Source organism: Triticum aestivum, chromosome 7D, assembly GCF_018294505.1.
Source record: "Triticum aestivum cultivar Chinese Spring chromosome 7D, IWGSC CS RefSeq v2.1, whole genome shotgun sequence".
NCBI lineage: Eukaryota > Viridiplantae > Streptophyta > Magnoliopsida > Poales > Poaceae > Triticum > Triticum aestivum.
In genome coordinates, this window is record NC_057814.1 from 157,645,634 (window position 1) to 157,664,507 (window position 18,874).

General features: G+C 41.7%; 2 protein-coding genes and 1 long non-coding RNA gene across 17 annotated transcripts; all 3 read left to right on the forward strand.

The window, feature by feature from the left end:
• The first annotated feature begins 1,268 nt into the window (after positions 1-1,268).
• LOC123170378 (cell division cycle-associated protein 7-like) lies at positions 1,269-2,518 on the forward strand. Its single transcript, XM_044588238.1, has 4 exons — positions 1,269-1,725; positions 1,817-1,914; positions 2,019-2,105; positions 2,183-2,518. Exons 1-4 carry the CDS (start codon positions 1,567-1,569, stop codon positions 2,334-2,336), a joined length of 498 nt encoding a protein of 165 aa, XP_044444173.1. The 5' UTR covers positions 1,269-1,566; the 3' UTR covers positions 2,337-2,518.
• Positions 2,519-6,452: 3,934 nt separating this feature from the next.
• On the forward strand, positions 6,453-10,364 carry LOC123168173 (uncharacterized). 10 transcript variants are annotated; one of them, XR_006484236.1, is made up of 6 exons: positions 6,453-6,844; positions 6,915-7,381; positions 7,494-8,559; positions 8,698-9,465; positions 9,729-9,799; positions 10,061-10,364. It is a non-coding gene; the product is annotated as an uncharacterized lncRNA (long non-coding RNA). The 10 variants fall into 10 exon arrangements; XR_006484238.1 differs by having other exon boundaries at positions 6,454-6,844; positions 7,494-9,256; positions 9,357-9,465; XR_006484240.1 differs by having other exon boundaries at positions 6,454-6,844; positions 7,494-8,902; positions 9,201-9,465.
• A 1,848-nt stretch (positions 10,365-12,212) lies between these two features.
• On the forward strand, positions 12,213-18,161 carry LOC123165122 (uncharacterized). 6 transcript variants are annotated; one of them, XM_044582750.1, is made up of 16 exons: positions 12,222-12,669; positions 12,770-12,867; positions 12,986-13,072; positions 13,150-13,297; positions 13,381-13,527; positions 13,609-13,755; positions 13,842-13,988; positions 14,074-14,427; positions 15,389-15,531; positions 15,616-15,807; positions 15,890-15,980; positions 16,071-16,200; positions 16,698-16,805; positions 16,894-16,978; positions 17,237-17,341; positions 17,715-18,161. In XM_044582750.1, exons 1-15 carry the CDS (start codon positions 12,511-12,513, stop codon positions 17,337-17,339), a joined length of 2,139 nt encoding a protein of 712 aa, XP_044438685.1. In that variant the 5' UTR covers positions 12,222-12,510; the 3' UTR covers positions 17,340-17,341; positions 17,715-18,161. The 6 variants fall into 6 exon arrangements, with proteins under 6 accessions (XP_044438690.1, XP_044438688.1, XP_044438687.1 ...); XM_044582753.1 differs by lacking the exon at positions 13,842-13,988 and having other exon boundaries at positions 12,216-12,669; XM_044582752.1 differs by lacking the exon at positions 13,609-13,755 and having other exon boundaries at positions 12,217-12,669.
• Positions 18,162-18,874: the final 713 nt, after the last annotated feature.

Below are 18,874 nucleotides of genomic sequence, written 5' to 3' on the forward strand. Positions count from 1 at the left end.
CCCTAAAAACGCACATAAAGATTCGTGGTAGTTTGTAGGTATGGATTGAACAATTCTTTTTACCGAAGGGTTTGAATGGACACAAATGCTTTTGTGGGGCGTTGTTGGCCTTTTGTCAGGAGAGTGAGTGAGTTCTCTTTCACTGTACAAAAGATTACTATTTATTTATTTTGTTATATTTTGAATGATTGATATTGTTGAACAAAATATTACTTTTTTGAAATCATTATATATCTCAATTCATACGACAAGAAGACCCCCAGAACAAAATCAACCTTTGATAATTTTTAACTAATTTTTATTTTATTGTTCTAGTTATATTTGAAATCAATAAATAAAACATTGCATTGTTCCAAACTAAACATTTTCAACGTATTTTTGCGTGAAATGGTTTATTTTATCTATTGCATTTCCAAAAGTTTTTTTTGCATATTTCATTGTTTTGATTTTTTTACAAAAAAGACACCTAGAATTCAACTATCTTTTTCATATTGCAGAACTTTTCATAAATAAGTCACAGAGTTTTCACACGAGTTTCAATAGACAGGATTTCCATTTTTTTGGCATATTTCACCGTCTCTCTTGACTTCATACTTCTCCCCAAAATGGTAAGGCCGAGCGCATGATTTGCACTACTAGTGATGTCATTCACACTCTTCTCCACCACGCTAGTCTTCTTCACCGTTTTGGGTGGAGGCATTGCACACCGCCACACACCTTCTCAACCGATGCTCATACACTAAAACCACACCAAATACCCCCCCTATTTCCTTCTCACCGGCACACATCCTCGCTATGATCACCTACGAGTTTTCGGCTGCTAATGCTTTCCATATCTCTATGCCACTAGCCCCCGCAAATTAGCTCCTCAGTCCACATGTTTGTGTTTTCATCGAATCCTGTGCGCATCATTGTTTCGCGCCATGTTATTTTTGATGAAACAATACTTACATATACCCCACCCACACCACGGTCATAGGCACACCGGCCACACCGGATCCCCCCTCAGCGACCCACCTGCGCCTGATCCTCTCCCACCTACCTCGGACGCCAGCAGCCCTTGAATGACTGCCTCATTAATCGGCTAGTCTATGATGATTTCCAGCATTAATTACATAATTATTGCGACCAAAACAAAACATGTTGGTTGGCTAGTATTTCTATTGTACGTTTTCTCTCTCGCCTAATTGTTGCATGCCTAGGTTACACTCTTCCTTCTTAGAAGCCCTATGCACCTAGACGGAGGAAGTATAGTACTCGCAACAAAGGTTGCCCACCAACCCGAAAAGCGAGGACGAGCCTGGGAGGAAAAGCATGGAGCAAAGGTGGGGGAGGAGATGGGACAGTGCCGAGAAGGGATTTTTTTAATTTACCGGGCAATTCACCGGCGCCATCCGACACCAGCTACTCTAGCCCTTCTTTCGCGGTGCAGCGCCATAATCTTAGATCTGACCCTTCCGCCCCCAGAATTCATCACATCAAACACCTCTCGCCTCTCCCGGACACCCAAAGTCTCAGCATCCCTATTTCACCCCACCTCTCCTGCCCTTCCTCGAGCGCGTCTCCATGTCAAAGAAAGGCACCGACGGTGAGGAGAGCGTGGTCGTGTCGGCGCAGACGAGAAAGGCCAAGCGAGGCCCTCCCCGAAAGCGCAACCCGTGCCCCGGAATCCGCCGCGTCGGCGGCCGGATCTATGACCCGGAGAACGGGAAGACCTGCCACCAGGTGAGCGTCTGCCGTCGCGCATCTCCTCCATCCTTCTGGATCTGTCGGGGAGGGGGTGGATTTGGTTGACCCTTTGTTGTTGTTCTTGCAGTGTCGTCAGAAAACAACAGACTTCACGGTGGCTTGCAGGCAGCCTCGGAAGAAGGGGCTTTGTCCAATCCACTTCTGCCACAAGTGCTTGTCCAACAGGTAAAAGATTTTTTTCATACAGTTCATCATCTCTGTGGTCCAACAAACTAACCATCGTAGGGCCGCTTGTTCTGATTTGGTTTGCTTCCCCCTGGCTTGTTTAGGTATGGTGAGGATGCCGAGGACAAGGCCAAGGAGGCGGGATGGACCTGCCCGAAATGCAGAGGCATCTGCAACTGCAGCTTGTGCAGGTGAGCCAACAAAGCTGATGCACGGTCATAATGGGATTTCTTGTGTATTTCTTTCTCAGCATGGTTTTGTTTGGCAGAAAGAAGAAAGGGGAGACACCTACAGGAATACTGGCTCATGCCGCCAAGGCGTTAGGGCACTCATCCGTCCATGATCTGCTGATAAAGAGCTCCGAGATGGTGGCTGCTGCACAGACGTTGTCCTCATTCCCTAAGAAGATCAAGAAGGTATAATTTTTTGTGTGACGATGCGCGTTAGGAATGGCTCCAATGTTGATGTGATCGCCGTCGGCATGCCCCCTCTATGTCTAAATTTGGGATTAGTTTTAAACCTAAATAATTGTTATTTGGTGTCTGTTTTGAGCATGAACATTATATCTGGATCTTGTTTATTGTGAGATGGTTATTCATCTAAGTCAAAGAATAATGGTTGTTCTATTTATATGAATAATATCTTTTATGGTCATGCACCTAATGTGAATGGTTTATTCTTGTTGAATCTCGACCGTAGTGATACACATGTTCATAATATTAATGCCAAAAGATGCAAAGTTAATGGTTTATTCTCGTGAAACTACCGCTTGGGTTATATTGGTGTAACGCATGAAAAAACTCCATGCTGATGGACTTTTGGAATCACTTGATTATGAATCATTTGAAACATGTGAACCATGCCTCATGGGCAAGATGACGAAAACCCTGTTTTCCGGTACAATGAAGCGAGCAAGTGACTTGTTGAAAATAATACATACTAATGTATGCGGTCCAATGAGTGTTGAAGCACGTGGTGGATATCGTTATTTTCTTACCTTCACGGATGATTTGAGTAGATATGGGTATATTTACTTAATGAAACACAAATCTAAAAAGTTCAAGGACTTTCAGAGTGAAGTAGAGAATCATTGTAACAAGAAAATAAAATTACTACGATCTGATAATGGAGGTGAATATCTGAGTTACGAGTTTGGCACACATTTAAGACAATGTGGAATTGTTTCACAACTCACGCCACCTGAAACACCACAGCGTAATGGTGTGCCTGAACGTCGTAATCCTATTCTATTGAATATGGTGCATTCTATGATATCTCTTACCGATTTGTAACTATCTTTTGGGGTTATGCATTAGAGATGGCCACATTCACTTTAAACAGGGCACCATCTAAATCCGTTGAGATGACACAGTATGAATTATGGTTTGGCAAGAAACCTAAATTGTTGTTTTTCAAGTTTGGGGATGCGACCCTTATGTCAAGAGGTTTCAGCCTGATAAGCTGAACCCAAAGCAGAGAAGTGCGTCTTCATATGATACCCTAAAGAGACCATTAGATATACCTTCTATCACAGATCCGAGGGCAAGATATTTGTTGCCAAGAATGGATCCTTTCTAAAGAAGGAGTTTTCTCTCGAAAGAAGTGAGTGAGAGGAAGGTAGAGCTTGATGAGGTAACCGTGCCTTCTCTCAAATTGGAGAGTAGTGCATCGCAGAAAGAAGTTCCTGTGATGCCTACACTAGCCGGAGAGGAAGCTAATGATGATGATCATAATACTTCAAATCAAGCTATTCCTGAACTTCCTAGGTCGACCAGGACACGTTCCGCACAAGAGTGGTACGGTATTCTTGTCCTGGAAGTCATGTTATTGGACAACAATGAACCTACGAACTATGAAGAAGCAATGATGAACTCGTATTCTGACAAATGGCTTGAGGACATGAAATCCCAGATAGGATCCATGTACGAAAACCGAGTATGGACTTTGCTGGACCTGCGTGATAACCAGCAGGCCATTGAGAACAAATGGATCTTTAAGAAGAAGACAAATGTTGATGGTAATGTCACCGTCTATAAAGCTTGACTTGCCGCAAAGGGTTTTCCACAAGTTCACGGAGTTGACTACGATGAGACTTTCTCACCCGTAGCGATGTTGAAGTCTGTTAAGATTATGTTAGCAACTTCTGCATTTTCGATTACGAAATCTGGCAGATGGACGTCAAAACAACGTTCCTTAATGGTTTCCTTATAGGAAGAGTTGTATATGATGCAACCAAAAGGTTTTGTCGATCCTAAGGATGCTAATAAGGTATGCAAGCTCCAGCGATCCATCTATGGACTGGTCCAGCGATCCAAAGGTGTTTGTTGGGTTGCATGGATCGAGATTGGGATTTGTCACTCCGTGTGGCAGAGAGATATCTCTAGGCCCTCTCAGTAATACAACATTAGAAGAAGCTTGCAAGCATGTGATTAATGAGTTTATTCATGGGCCTTGTATTACGGAACGAGTGACGAGACTTCCCGGTAACGAGATTGAACTAGGTATGGAGATACCGCCGATCGAATCTCGGGCAAGTAACATATCGCTGGACAAAGGAATTTCATACAGGATTAACCAAATACTTGACAATGTGGTTCAACCTATAAATATCTTCGTTGAATATGTGGGAGTCAATATGGGCATCCAGGTCCCGCTATAGATTATTGATCGAAGAGGAGTCTAGGTCATATCGGCATGTTCTCGAACCCGTAGGGTCACACACTTAACGTTCGATGGCGCATGGTAGTATTGAGATATTCATATGGTGAAGTTCAAAAGTAGTTCAGAGTCCCGGATGGGATCCGGGACATTACGAGAAGCTCCGGAATGATCCGGAGGTAAAGATTTATGTATGGAAGTCATATCAGGGTTCCAGAAAATGTTTTTTTTTCGATATTGTACCAAGATGGTTCCGGAGTGGGGCCCACCTGCATGGGGCCCACATGGACGTGGGTAGCGGGGCAAGGTCCCACACCCCTGGTCCAGGCTCACCAAGATCCTCCCCTAAAAGGAATAGGATCATATCCCGAAGGGATAAGATCGAGATCCCTAAAAAAGGGGATAGCGATCGGTGGGAAAGAAAATGAGAAATTTCCTTCTTCCCCCTTGGTCAACGACCCTAGGGGCTTGGAGGGCAAGCCACCAGCCCCCTCAATGCGTATATAAAGGTGGAGAGGTGTTGGGGGCAGCCACCCTTCCACACTTGTCCGTCTTCCTCCCGTTACAACTACTCCACCTCGCGCGGATGCTTGACGAAGCCCTGCTGCAGTTCCACTGCTGCCACCACCACGCCGTCGTGTTGGTTTAGATCTCATCTACCTCCTCCCCCTCGCTTGTTGGATAAAGAAGTAGATGACGCCACCGAGCCAAACGTGTGCTAATCTCGGAGGTGCCGCACGTGCTGTGCTTGTGGATCGTGACACAAGTACGACTACGTCAACCACGATCTTTAGATCGTTAACACTTTCGGTCTAGAAGGGTACGTAGACACACACTCCCATCCGTTGCTAGCACCTTCATAGATAGATCTTTGGGTGTTTCGTTGGATTTTTTTTGTTTTTCCATGCAACGTTATCCATCATTATTCACCTACATTCTTACCCATTTCCGCACTCATCAAATGTATGCAGCGTGACAACGACGGTGAATTTATCAACACCTCACTACACACCTTTTTCTCGAACGACAACATTATTTACCGTCTCTCTTGCCCTCAATGTTCTCCCCAAAACGGCAAGGCCAAGCGCATGATTCGCACTACCAACGATGTCGTTCACACTCTTCTCCTACACGCCAATCTTTGGGCGGAGGCGTTGCACACCGCCACACACCTCACCCGACGCCCATCCACTAAAACCACACCAAATCTATACCTATACTAATTACAGACTCCCTAGAAATTACCGCGTTAATCAGAAATTACTAGCCGTCCATCTGGGGGACCGAATCTATACCTATACTAATTACAGACTCACTAGAAATTACCGCGTTAATCAGAAATTACTAGCCGTCCATCTGGTGGGACCGAATTATTAAGGTTTAGATCCACCAATATAATTTTTTTAGTATAACTTTTTTAGTATAATTAGCTGTTACAATTTTGCAATTCGAGAAATTTGCTTAATTGGGCCGGAAAATAATATTCAGGGAAAAGGTACGAATCGTTTCTCTTCACGATCTCCTCTAATTATCTATACGTACCAGGTAACAAAAGTTTCCTTGAAAAAGAAAACCGATTTTTTTATCTATCCTAACTAATACACGTATACTACATGGATTCTCTCCTCCACGATCTCTCTTCTCCATTACCTCTCTCTCCCACGTACTACATGGTTCCTCTCTCCTCCATGATCTCTTCTTCTCCATTATCTCTCTCTCCTCAGATGCAGTTACAATTTTGCAATTCGAGAAATTTGCTTAATTGGGCCGGAAAATAATATTCAGGGAAAATAATATTCAGGGAAAAGGAACGAATCGTTTCTCTTCACGATCTCCTCTAATTATCTATACGTACTAGGTAACAAAAGTTTCCTTGAAAAAGAAAACAGATTTTTTATCTATCCTAACTAATACACGTATACTACATGGATTCTCTCCTCCACGATCTCTCTTCTCCATTACCTCTCTCTCCCCACGTACTACACGGTTCCTCTCTCCTCCATGATCTCTTCTTCTCCATTATCTCTCTCTCCTCAGATGCAAAGCAAACCCATCCACGGTCTCTTCCCCTTTTCCACTATCTCTCTCAATGTCCCGATAGAATACAAATCCATATTCTCTCTTAACCTGAAGGCATAGATCTGAAAAATCTATAGCGCCTACTACGCTCTAGCCCGACGTGCGGCTGACCACCTGATCCAGCGCGCTGGGCAGACCCGGCTAGACACACGGCGATAGACTTCCTCATCTATATCGGATTCGTATAGTCGTGGTATTTATTCTCGGTTTGTTTTCTTGCTGACTTATACTTGAATCCATCATGACTTTTCCTTTGGATCCAGATTGATTTCTTTGTGTCATGCCGCCCTACAAATCCTCAGGCCGCCCAACGAATCCCCAGGCTCCGTCACCTTTGCTCGCCTCCATCCTCACCCCCGAACATCTGAACAGCCTTTTTGGGTACATATTTTGCTATAAAGGAGTTCAGCTATGCCATGGTGTATACGTGGTTGTTCATGTGCAGCAGTGTGCAGGTCTGGAGAGGTACGTATTGTAGTAACAAAAATTATCAGATTGTGGTGCAAGAATGCTTGGTGAGCACTGAGCAGACATGTTGATAAGCCAGTCACTGCCTTGTGAGGTTCACTGTTGATGATCAGAGACTAATAATCCATATATGAGGACATTTGATTTTTCTGGTCAGGGAGTATTCATCGGTGGAAGACCCATCAGTACTTGCCAGAATATATATGTACATACCTGACTGCAACGCATGCTTGCATCCCGTTCCATCTGCAGAAAAATTGAGGTAATTGAATCAACTAGGTTTGATCTGCTATATGTGCAATACAATGGAATTTGTTGGCAAAAACAATTAATTTCTTAATCCATATATGAGGACATTTGATTTTTCTGGTCAGGGAGTATTCATCGGTGGAAGACCCCTCAGTACTTGCCAGAATATATATATGTACGTACCTGACTGCAATGCATGCTTGCATCCCGTTCCATCTGCAGAAAAATTAAGGTAATTGAATCAACTAGGTTTGATATGCAATATGTCCAATACAATGGAATTCGTTGGCAAAAATAATTAATTTCTTACTTAAGTACACATATGTCAGATCAGATCGAGGCTCAGAGCCTAGCATAGAATTGCATCGGCGATGCCGATGGCCATCAACAATCCAATAGACATAGATGCATTGAGCCCATGTCGTAGTGCCCAAATGGCAGACCATTGCGACTAAGTCGAAGACTTAGGTAAGCCCCAGATGATAATAGCATACATTGTATGTCGCTGCATGGTAGAATGACTCCACGAGAGAATTTCCGTCATGGTTGGAGACCAGATCATATTATGGCGTCCAATATCCACTTTAGCAGACCAATGTGCATGCTTTGGTTCAGCATTCTGCATATAATAAGCGACCAACAGGAGCAGCCTATGATGGAGTCCTAAGAAAAATTTCAAAAACAACTGCAAGTCTAGGCTATGTTGTGGTCTCATTTGGGCAGAAAAACTGCTTTGAAAATTGAGACTACTCAAGATGGTATAAGATGTTTCACTTCTCATGTTTACTGTTTTCTTTTCTACCGAGATCTAATTAGTGCCGTTTTCTTCTATCATTTTTATAAAATTGTATGTACACTATAATACAATTTATATCCTGAGAAAATAATAGCATCGGAGAGCTAGCGGTTTGGGCGTAAGGGGCATGGAGAAAACCTGGCATTGTTCAAGGCACCGCTGCCGGACGCGTTGTTCCACAAGCCATGTTTTCTGCTGTCCAGTACAACAGACCAGGAAAATTAGTAGCTTCATACATGGATGTTCAGGTATGCAATCATCTTTTATACACAAATGATCTTCATAATATAAATATGAATTTAGACTGCGCTATAGCAGCACAGCTACATGCTTCTATATTATGCATGAACTGAAGTATGTGATGGTTGATCTATGGAGGGCACACTATACAGCAGGTACATTTGAAAAAATAATACAACTTACAACTTACATTATCACAATCTTTCCTGTAAATTAAAATCTTTGTTCCCTACCATGGTAGTAGTAAATAATCCGCCATCTATTGTCTCATCTCAATATCTCTTGCCTTGAAGCTTTATCTATGTGAGCTACCGGATGACCTATTCTATTGCGTAGTGGCGATTGCTACGCGTTTGGGCTGGCGTAGTCTCATGGCCCTCATTACAGGATGTGTGGTATCCTAGAAGCAGCTTCAATCGCAGAGAATGGGATGCATGCACGTGGGCAGTTTTTCGACACCTCATGCAAATAAATTCAGAGCACAACCATGCCCATCAGGTGAGCTTACACAAATTAAACATCATGTTGGTTCACAACATCGTCGACCATGACCATCTGGCGAGGTTATACAAATTAGACACCATGTTGGTTCACAACATCGTAGATGGTTCGCTGATCTAACTAGGTGCCAATGTTTTCTTTGGTCTGTTGTTGTCACTGTGCATGTTAGGGAATCATCTTTTGTGTTCTTTTGCAGGTTCAATTTTTTTGTAATCCTTTAATTTGTTATATCAAGTTCAACTATTTTTCTTGGCAATTTAATGTTTAAAGCAATTGCGCGTGATATGATGGTCAGATTAATTAAGATGTGGGATACCATTAACGTTAACAGTGAACTTACTTGATGAAGAGGTCAGTTTTCTGATTTGCCAACATAAACATTATACAATCAGTTATAATAGTTATTACAAAAATACTAGGACATCTTCTCCCAAAATTATTATTGTTTCAGGGCATGATACATGAGAAGGTAATGTAACATATGGTTATCAAGTCCAGTCGCTGATCCAAGAAGGTTCAGTCTAAGTTTACATCTTCGCCGTATTTCCATCAAATTGGAGGTGAGAAGACACCTTATTTCTTGCACACTAATCCAAAAAAACTATTGGAAGAGATTGAATTTTTAGTTTAGACTGAATGAATATAATCTCAATTCTCAAGTACATTTACCAATATTACACTATTTATGCAAAAAATCGCAGATTTTGAAGAAGACACGTCATTAAAGCATACAAATGTCGAACAAGTTCTGTTATTTCCACCATGAGGCTCTATATTGTTTTGTATGTGCAAGCCATATTAAAAGTTTGTTATGCTTTTCTAGGAGACTATTACCAGGACACCAAATGTCAAAATTTAAATGGACAGCAGGCAGACTATAAATCAGTTGTAAAGGTAACTAAAAATTCTAGGAATGGGAACAGCTCTCGTGTTGTACATTCCGATGGATAATCGGAAAATGAGGGTAGTATGGAGAAAGATGAATCCATATTCAAGGAATCAAGAGTTGAGAGAAAGTATATAATAGCTCACAGATGTGGCGGCATTCGTAGAATACCAGAAAACATTATTGAGATTAACCATATAAGCTTTTGTGGTGTATTTGCATGTTCTTTCATAGTTTTGCATGTCTAATTGTTAAAAATGATTTTGCAGGGGCAAGTGCAAAACTTATTTGTTCTGAAAACTATAAAGCAAGAGCCGGAGGATGATGAACTCCACCTCCATACCACCTAAAAGGATTAGGGGAAGGAGCACAAGTCGTGTCACATCTAGAAGAGGAATAAAAAAAGGAAGGTACTCAGGTGTTGATATAAAATCACCGAAATAAGATATAGAATGTCCAGTGTGTCCTGGACTCGAAAATTAGTTATAATTGGAACAGGTACAAGCATTCTTATCTAACAAAATGTAATATGGTCCAGATATAGCACCTTTTTTTAAATTGTTCCACCATCCATGCGTCACAGTTTCTCCCTCTCTACCCTGCTTGCATCTCTCAGTTCCCCTCTGCAAAATTTTATTTGTGAGCATGGTAGTTCTCTATGCATCTACATCTGAACATCTACCTTTTTTGCCACTGATGTAAACATCTACCATTGTGCAGCTAATTTTTTTAGCAAGGGGTAACAACTGATTTCAAACAATCAAGATGAGTTATGTTTGCATCACGGTTATGAATTTGAGACTCGGTGAAGCTAAAGAACTATAGACGAAACAAGAACATTTTGTCAGTACCTATAACTTTCTTTTCTTAGACGGACCCTGAAATTCACATGCAGATTTAAAAAAATGGAAACTAGGCAATGTGATTCATATGCCCACAGTACAACAATAACCATTTTACATGTTGTATCTGCCTAGCACTGACCTTCCTCTGCTATAATCTCTCCAGGATGCAATGTTGAATCACCTAAAAAATGAAAGGAGGTTTGGGATAACGTAGAGAGCGTTGTTTGACATCTCAAATTTTATTTCATAGAGAGAGGAGATTGGAAAAAATTTGACAGGACATCTGCGCCAAATGATACTACCGAGACCGCCGACGATCCTCGGGAAAACCTGTTACTGATCTAAAAAGACACACAAATTAGTAGTACCTGTGGTGTGTCTCCATACCAAAAGTACAATTATTACAGATATATACTTTTTTAATATAAAAAACTGTAATAAATTATATGGGGACTAATTTGAGTTAACCATCGGAAAATGTGCAATGAAGATCGGGATAATTATTTTTTTAATCTTTCTAACAATAACTTCCCAAATGGATGTCAGCACTCCAACCAAATCGATGTCAGCACTCCGACCAAATAATCTATTACGCCAAAAAAATACTCCAATTTATATAAATAAAATGCCATCACTTCCAATAAAGAAAATTTTGAAATCGTGACAAACGCTCACTCTGGGGTAACCAATCGTCCATAGGATTTTTTGAAAGCATTATAGAATTGTCTATCGAGCATAGCAAGTCAATCTGAGATGCTGACGAGGATGTATGGATAAAACCACTAGATATAAAAGCAAATGATGAGTAAGCATATGATAAAACACCGGTTTGGACTACAAATTAACAAGAGTAATCTGCCTATAATATTGAATAAATTAAGACATTGGTTTTTAAAAATGGATAACGAGCTTTTTGAATTGCTCTAAATCCATTAATTAATATGTGAACCGGGCACATGAATAATCATGTTGTGTGTTTCATGGGAATACATATTTATCACTACCATAAATATCCTAGCCCGTGCGAATGCGCGGGTTGACGACTAGTACCCCTAATTTTCTTCTCACCAGCACACATCCTCGCTATGACCACCTACGAGTTTTCGGCTGCTTATGCTTTCCAAATCTCTACGCCACTAGCCCCCACAAATTAGCTCCCTGGTCCACAAATTAGCTCAAATCCTGCCGTGTCATCATTTCTCGCCATGTTATAACAATACTTCTGTATACCCCACCCACACCCGCGGTCACACGCGCACCGGCCACACCGGATGCCCCCTCTGCGATCCACCTGTGCCCGATCCACTCTGGAATCCACCTCCCACCAACATCGCACGCCAGCGGCCCTTGAATGACCGCCTCATTAATCGGCCAGTTGGTGAGGATTTCCAGCGGTAATCATGCAATTATTGCGACCAAAACAAAACACGTTGGTTGACTGGTTCTACTCTATTTTCACGATTTTTTTTTCACCTAAGTACTATGCGTCTAGATTACGCCGCTCCTCATTAAAAACCCTATGCACCTAGACCGAGGAAGCACAGTGCTCACCAACAAAGGTTGCCCGCCCACCAACCCGAAAAGTGAGGACGAGCTGTGGGAGGGAAAACATCGAGCAAAGGCGGGGGAGGAGACGGGACAGCGCCGAGAAGGGAAAATTTCAAAATTTCCGGGGCAATTGACTGGCGCCATCCGACACCAGCTACTCCCGCCCTTCTTCCGCGGCGCGGCGCCATAATCCGAGATCTGACCCTCCTTCCGCCCCCCAAAATTCATCACATCAAACACCTCTCGTCTCTCCCGGGGCACCCACCTCCCGAGCTTCCTCCTCATTTCACACCCCACTTCTCCCGCCCTTTCTCGAGCGCGTCTCCATGGCCAAGAAAGGCGCCGGCGGTGAGGAGAGTGTGGTCGTGCCGGCGCAGACGGAGCAGGCCAAGCAAGGCCCTCCCCGAAAGCGCAACCCGTGCCCCGGAATCCGCTGCGTCGGCGGCCGGATCTATGACCCGGAGAACGGGAAGACCTGCCACCAGGTGAGCGCCTGCCGTCGCGCATCTCCCCCACCCTTTTGGATCTGTCGGGGGCGGATTTGGCTGACCCTTCGTTGTTGTTGTTTTCGTCACGCGCTCGCAGTGTCGTCAGAAGACGATGGACTTTGCTGTGGCTTGCACGCAGCCCCGGAAGAAGGGGCTCTGTCCAATCCACTTCTGCCACAAGTGCTTGTTCAACAGGTGAAAGAATTTCTTCATACAGTTTCAAGCCACGATCATCTCCGTGGTCGAGCAAACTAAACTGACCATCGCAGAGCCCCTTGGTCTGATCTGCTTTGCTTCTTCGTGGCTTGTTTAGGTATGGCGAGAACGCCGAGGATATGACCAAGGAGGCGGGCTGGACCTGCCCCAAATGCAGGGGCATCTGCAACTGCAGCTTCTGCAGGTCAGCCAACGAAGCTGATGCACGGCTATAATGGGATTTCTTGTGTATTTCTGTCTTAGCTTGGTTTTGTTTGACAGGAAGAAGAAAGGGGAGACGCCTACAGGAATACTGGCCCATGCTGCCAAGGCGTCAGGGCACTCGTCCGTCCATGATTTGCTGATAAAGGGCTCCGACATGGTGGTTGCTGCACAGACGCTGTCCTCGCTCCCTAAGAAGATCAAGAAGGTACAATTTTTCGCTTGGTAACTCTCTGCTGTATAATGTAATTGCTCATCATTGTTCATCTGCTTTGTTGGTCCCTTTGTTAGGAACGCAAGGAGGGCAGCTTAAAGAGGGCGCTAGGGACAGATGATGCTACCGGTGGATTGTTCGCTGAAGGGGATGAGAATATTAAGACTGATCTCAATGCACTTCCTTCAGTTCCTATCAAAAAGAAGCTGAAGAAGATCAAGAAGGTACATTTTTGCCTGGCAATTCTCTGTTGTATAATGTAGTTCTTCGTTATTGTTGATCTGTTTTGCTGGCCCCTTTGTTAGGAACACAAGGAGGGCAACATAAAGAAGGTGCCAGGGACAGGCGATGCTACTGATGGATTGTTGACTGAAGGGGATGAGAATACAAACACTGATCTCAATGCATTTCCTTCAGTTCCTACCAACAAGGAGCTGAAGAAGATCAAGAAGGTGGTACATTTTTTGCTCGGTAATTCTCTGTTTTATAATGTAATTGTTTCATTATTACTGATCTGTTTTGCTGGCCCCTTTGTTAGGAACGCAAGAAGGGCAACATAAAGAAGGCCCTAGGGACAGATGATGGTACTGATGGATTGTTGGCTGAAGGGGGTGAGAATGCAAGGACTGATCTCAATGCAGTTCCTTCAGTTCCTACCGACAAGGAGCTGAAGAAGATCATGAAGGTGGTGCATTTTTTGCTTGGTAACTCTCTGTTTTATAATGTAATTCTTCATTATTACTGATCTGTTTTGCTGGCCCCTTTGTTAGGAACACAAGAAGGGCAACATAAAGAGGGCCCTAGGGACAGATGATGGTACTGATGGATTGTTGGCTCAAGGGGATGACAATACAGGGACTGATCTCAATGCACTTCTTCCAGTTCCCATCAGCAAGAAGCTGAAAAAGGGCAACCACAGGGTAAATGACATGACTGCTGATGAAAAGTGCCCTGTTGAAATTAAGGGCGAACTTCACATTAGGAATGAGAGCACTGATGTCCCAGGGACCAAAATTGAGCTACCCATAGGTACTCCAGTCACTGACATTGCAGGGGCTGAGCTGGAGGTTGATGATGTTGGGTCTGCACTTCAGTTTCATGAATTCTGCCGCACATTTGCAGAGGTACTTATGTCAAGACAATCTTTCAGCTTTTACTTTCTTGTTCTGTTGTGCAATACAAGCGCCATGAGCTCTCTTATGGACTAAAGAAAATATTCTTGTGCTGCATTTCTTTTTATGTTGATGCAAGGTTTGTCATTGGTTATGTATAACTGGTTCTGTTTAAAAAAAGTTTATGTCTGCAGAACAGAAAAAGGTGTTGTTGCATTATGTAATTGTTGTTTCAGCCTTTCAGGCCAATGTTAGAACTAAAGCAAAGTGATGTCAGCAGCTTCTCCTTTTTTTTGTTACATTATCCTATGTTTGTTCTGATGTAGAGCAGTCAGCCATGCCATTAGGCTTTAGTGCACATATTTAATCAAATGCAAATAGTATTTTAAAGTTATATAAAATTCATAGTTGTCCAGAATGAGAGTGGCAGCCATGGTGAAATACTGACACGTGATAATGGTAACACTGTTTTGAGACGATCCAAATAAGTTGTATAAATTTCAAAGATATTTATTTGCTCATGCAGACAATTGCATTTTAAGACTATATTGGTGATCAGGACGTGTGTGTATGCTAGTGCATCTATCTCTGATGATCTGCATGCGTGATTTGACCAACCACCAGAAAGTGTAATATTTGTCTTACATCTCAGATTCATCCTATATTGTCATGGATATTTTTATACACTAGATGATACCCTGCATGCTGCTGTGGGAGTTGGTTGCAATATATTTTAATACTTGTTTGTGTGGAGCGTGAATATCTGGTTAAATTATAAGATTTTAGAAGGCACAGTGATAGTATATTATATTGAATTGCTTATTTTTCTTAGAGCAGCCTTTTGTCTTGATAAGCTAGTCTTAAAAATGGGTCTTGTTTCCATGGTTTAACATGTTAATATGGCACCTTGTGGCTGTTCGAATATAATTTGTTTTGTAAATGGAATAATGTCGCAAATGATTTTTTTGCGCAGGTTCTTAAAATAAGAAAGGGACAGCCAGAAAAAGTTCTTCAAGTCATCACTGGAGGAGGCCGTATCGGGCGAGAGGTGCCTTCAGTTGTTGCTGACCTTCACATTAGTTTGTTATCTGTCATCCAAGAAGACAGAGAAGAGAAGTACTTACATTCTGAATTGATATTTCTTTGTTGTTGTGTTTAAACTGATTGTTAAATGACTAAATGAGGTTATTTTGTTCATAGCCCTTCGGACTATTCAAGGAATGGTGATGCTTGGATAATTGATACTGGCAAATATATTAGTGAATCCACAGTTATCTCGAAGGAACTGCCTGTTGATTGTTTAAGTCAAGGGGTATTAGGATATAAAAAATTGAGCCCTTCTTTAAAGCTGCATGTGCTGAATTTTCTGTGTGATGAGGCCCTTTCTACTGCGTAAGTACTGCCTACTGTATTTGCTGTAGTAGTTCACTTCGCTATTTTACTTTCATATCAATAATATTTTGTTTTTGTTCAGAACATTAAAGAACTGGGTTCTCAAACAGCATGAAAGTGCAACTGAGAGAAAGGTTGCTGCAAGGGAAAAATTCCGTGCTGTCAAGGAAAAGGTAAGAGAGCTCGGGCAACCTTTTTTATGTGTGTCTAGTCACTTGCTTTTTTTTACACTAATAAACAACCACTTTCCTCTGGTTTTATAGGAAAAGGAGCTTAAAGAAAAACTAACTATTAAGATGGCTAAACCAAGGTTTTTGAGAAATGGAGCAGAAATTAATAGTCTCGTTTCTCAAATTAAGGAGGCATATGAAGACAAGAAGGCAGTAATAGATGGTCTGAACATTATGAATTTATATATCTACATTTTTTTATCTTTCTGCATCTCATTAGTTCTCCGTATGCTTGATGTTTTGCAGTTTCTTTAATATATCTTTTTGTATTGTGCTTGGTTTAGCTTTCTGCACTTTCTTCAAGATTTAGCTTGAGTTTGTGTACAAAAAATGTCACCAGTTCATTTATACCCCTGTATATGTGAATTCACTTCAGTTTTGTTAATTGAGTGTTAAGCCTGTGTATATTTTCATTGTGGTACTAATATTTTTCTGCAGCTCAACAGAACATTAAACATGTATGCACTTACTAAGTTTCTTAGTTGCATGTAGCCATGTGCCTTTTTCTGGATGTGAAGTAACTAAAGAACATGCTCAGCCTTCAGTTTCATTCCAAACAGAACACTGTTTAAAGAATATATATCTTATTCTGTAATGTGCAAGGCACTGAGCTGTGTGAACTAATTATCTTCTGTTACCTCTCAATTATGGCAATATCAGAGGAGAAGCTGGGAGGTCTAGTTAGGAAAAAGCCTGTCAGGATAGATGAAGGGGTTGCGTACTGGAAGCTGGATGGTTATTGTGATAAGACAGCAATAATGCGCCAAGGTTTGTCTGAAGTTATTATGCAATACCCTTTCATGTTACTCATTTATATTGTTGTAGTTAGTGACTACTAATATCATATTTGTATCAGAGTTTGACGCAACAGAGAACACTGACAAGTGGTTTATGTTCACCGAGGAAGAAGAAAAAGTAATCAAAGGTCATGTAGCCCCAAGGTAAGGAGTTTACCATTTATTTAGAAGTTTTTTTTTCCTTTATGAAGATAGTATACTTGTTGTTTAAGAACTATCAATTCACTAAAGTTTAGATCCCCAATTTTTTATCGTTGCACGGTGCTATCGTTATTTGACAAGTCTGACTAGCAATGTAACCAAAGTATAATCATGAGTTTCTCTTGGTTCCCACTTACTAGTATATGTCCTGTTGAGATTATTCACATCTAACTTGGGCCCTGTTGTAACTGGTTAATATAGGCCCCAGTTGAAGCGCAAAAACAAAACACATACCTTGGCTGGGCACAATGCTCTACCGATCTCAAGCTCCATGAAAACTCAGACTCCTGTTTCAGCTGTTTGAAGGTATTTATTTGATCCTTTTGCTGTTCATTTTTCCTAGACCCAATGGCATGCCACACTTCCATACAACCGAGACTGAAATGTGTCATGTTACAATGGCACCGTCATGAGAGCGCATTTTTGGAACCTGGGTACATGTGAACCCAATTTTGAAAACTTGGAGAAAGTTGTTTTTGTAAGCTGTGAAAAATTATAAGAAAAAAAAACCCACACAAGTAGATGGTGGGTAGAAAGTTGTCCTTGTGAATTCCTACCCAACACCTACATGCATGGGTTTCGTTGTAACTTTTCATATGTCAAACACTTAAGAGTGGTGATTTTTGATACGTTTGGAAAAGTGGCTGATGGCACGTCATTGAATGTTTTGTTTTGGCAGGTGGATGAGCTATGCTAGCTGAGGAATGGGGCGCTGCAGAGGATATAAGTGGCTGAGCTTTGCTGTAGGGAAGTTACGCAACTGCAGAAGAGCCAACAACTATCTGAAGATGCAGTCACAGCATTCTATTCCCTGGGTCATGCCATGTTTTGTCTGGATTGGAACTTTGGAAGTTGTTATTTTTACGTTGCAATTGTTCTGTACATGTTATTACTAGTTTAAGGGAAGGTTTCTGTGAAACATCCATTGCATTGGTCTGAATAATCATCGTTTGAATGTTCTCACTATGGTTGTATAATCAAATCGTCCTGTAGCATGCATGTACCAACAAATTGACTTCACTGTACTGTATCTGGTGATCATGTTATTACTCATGCTCCTACTCTTTTATGGTCATCTTATGCTACTCTGGATGAGAGCTGTGTATGTTATGCCACATATGTCAAATTTATGCATTTCAACACTGTGGTGGGTTTATGATGTGCATGATCATGCTGTTCTGTTGATCATTGTTTTGCTCCTTTACGTCATGCTGACCATTTTGCTATTTTTCTTCCTGTACAAACCTGAAACATGCATTCATTCTGCTATACAAATTTGAGTTTCTATGTTATATCCAGTTTGCTTATTTCAAAGCTGTCTACATACTGAATAGGAGCAACATTGCACATACACATTATTTTCTGGAAACTTTTTTTCCCTATGTGCATGTTTTTAGAATATGCTGAACCATAGAATCTCCAACTGGAAACGTTTCTGGCCGTGACAGCTAAGGTCGGGATGGAAAGGAGAAAAAAAAATGGAAAGGGAAGAATTATCTGTATTTCCAGCATTTCAGCATCCATCTTTGGCAATCAGTAAATGGCATGGTTAATTCTGTTGTAACTTGTAACCGCTGGGTTTTTCTTTTTGCGGAATAACCGGTGTATTTTTTGCAACAGTATGTCATACTGGTTTAACGCTTGATGCGTTTACATGTGTCAGATTATGATAATCCTGTTTGCCTAGCCAGTTTTTGTATTTTAACTCACCATTTGGTTAACAGCTATGCTTATTTCCCATACCAGTTACAAAGTACTCCCTTCGTTCCGATTTATTGAACTAAAACCACGACGAGTAAATCGGAACAGAGGGAGTAAGTCCGGCACAACTTAGTCCAA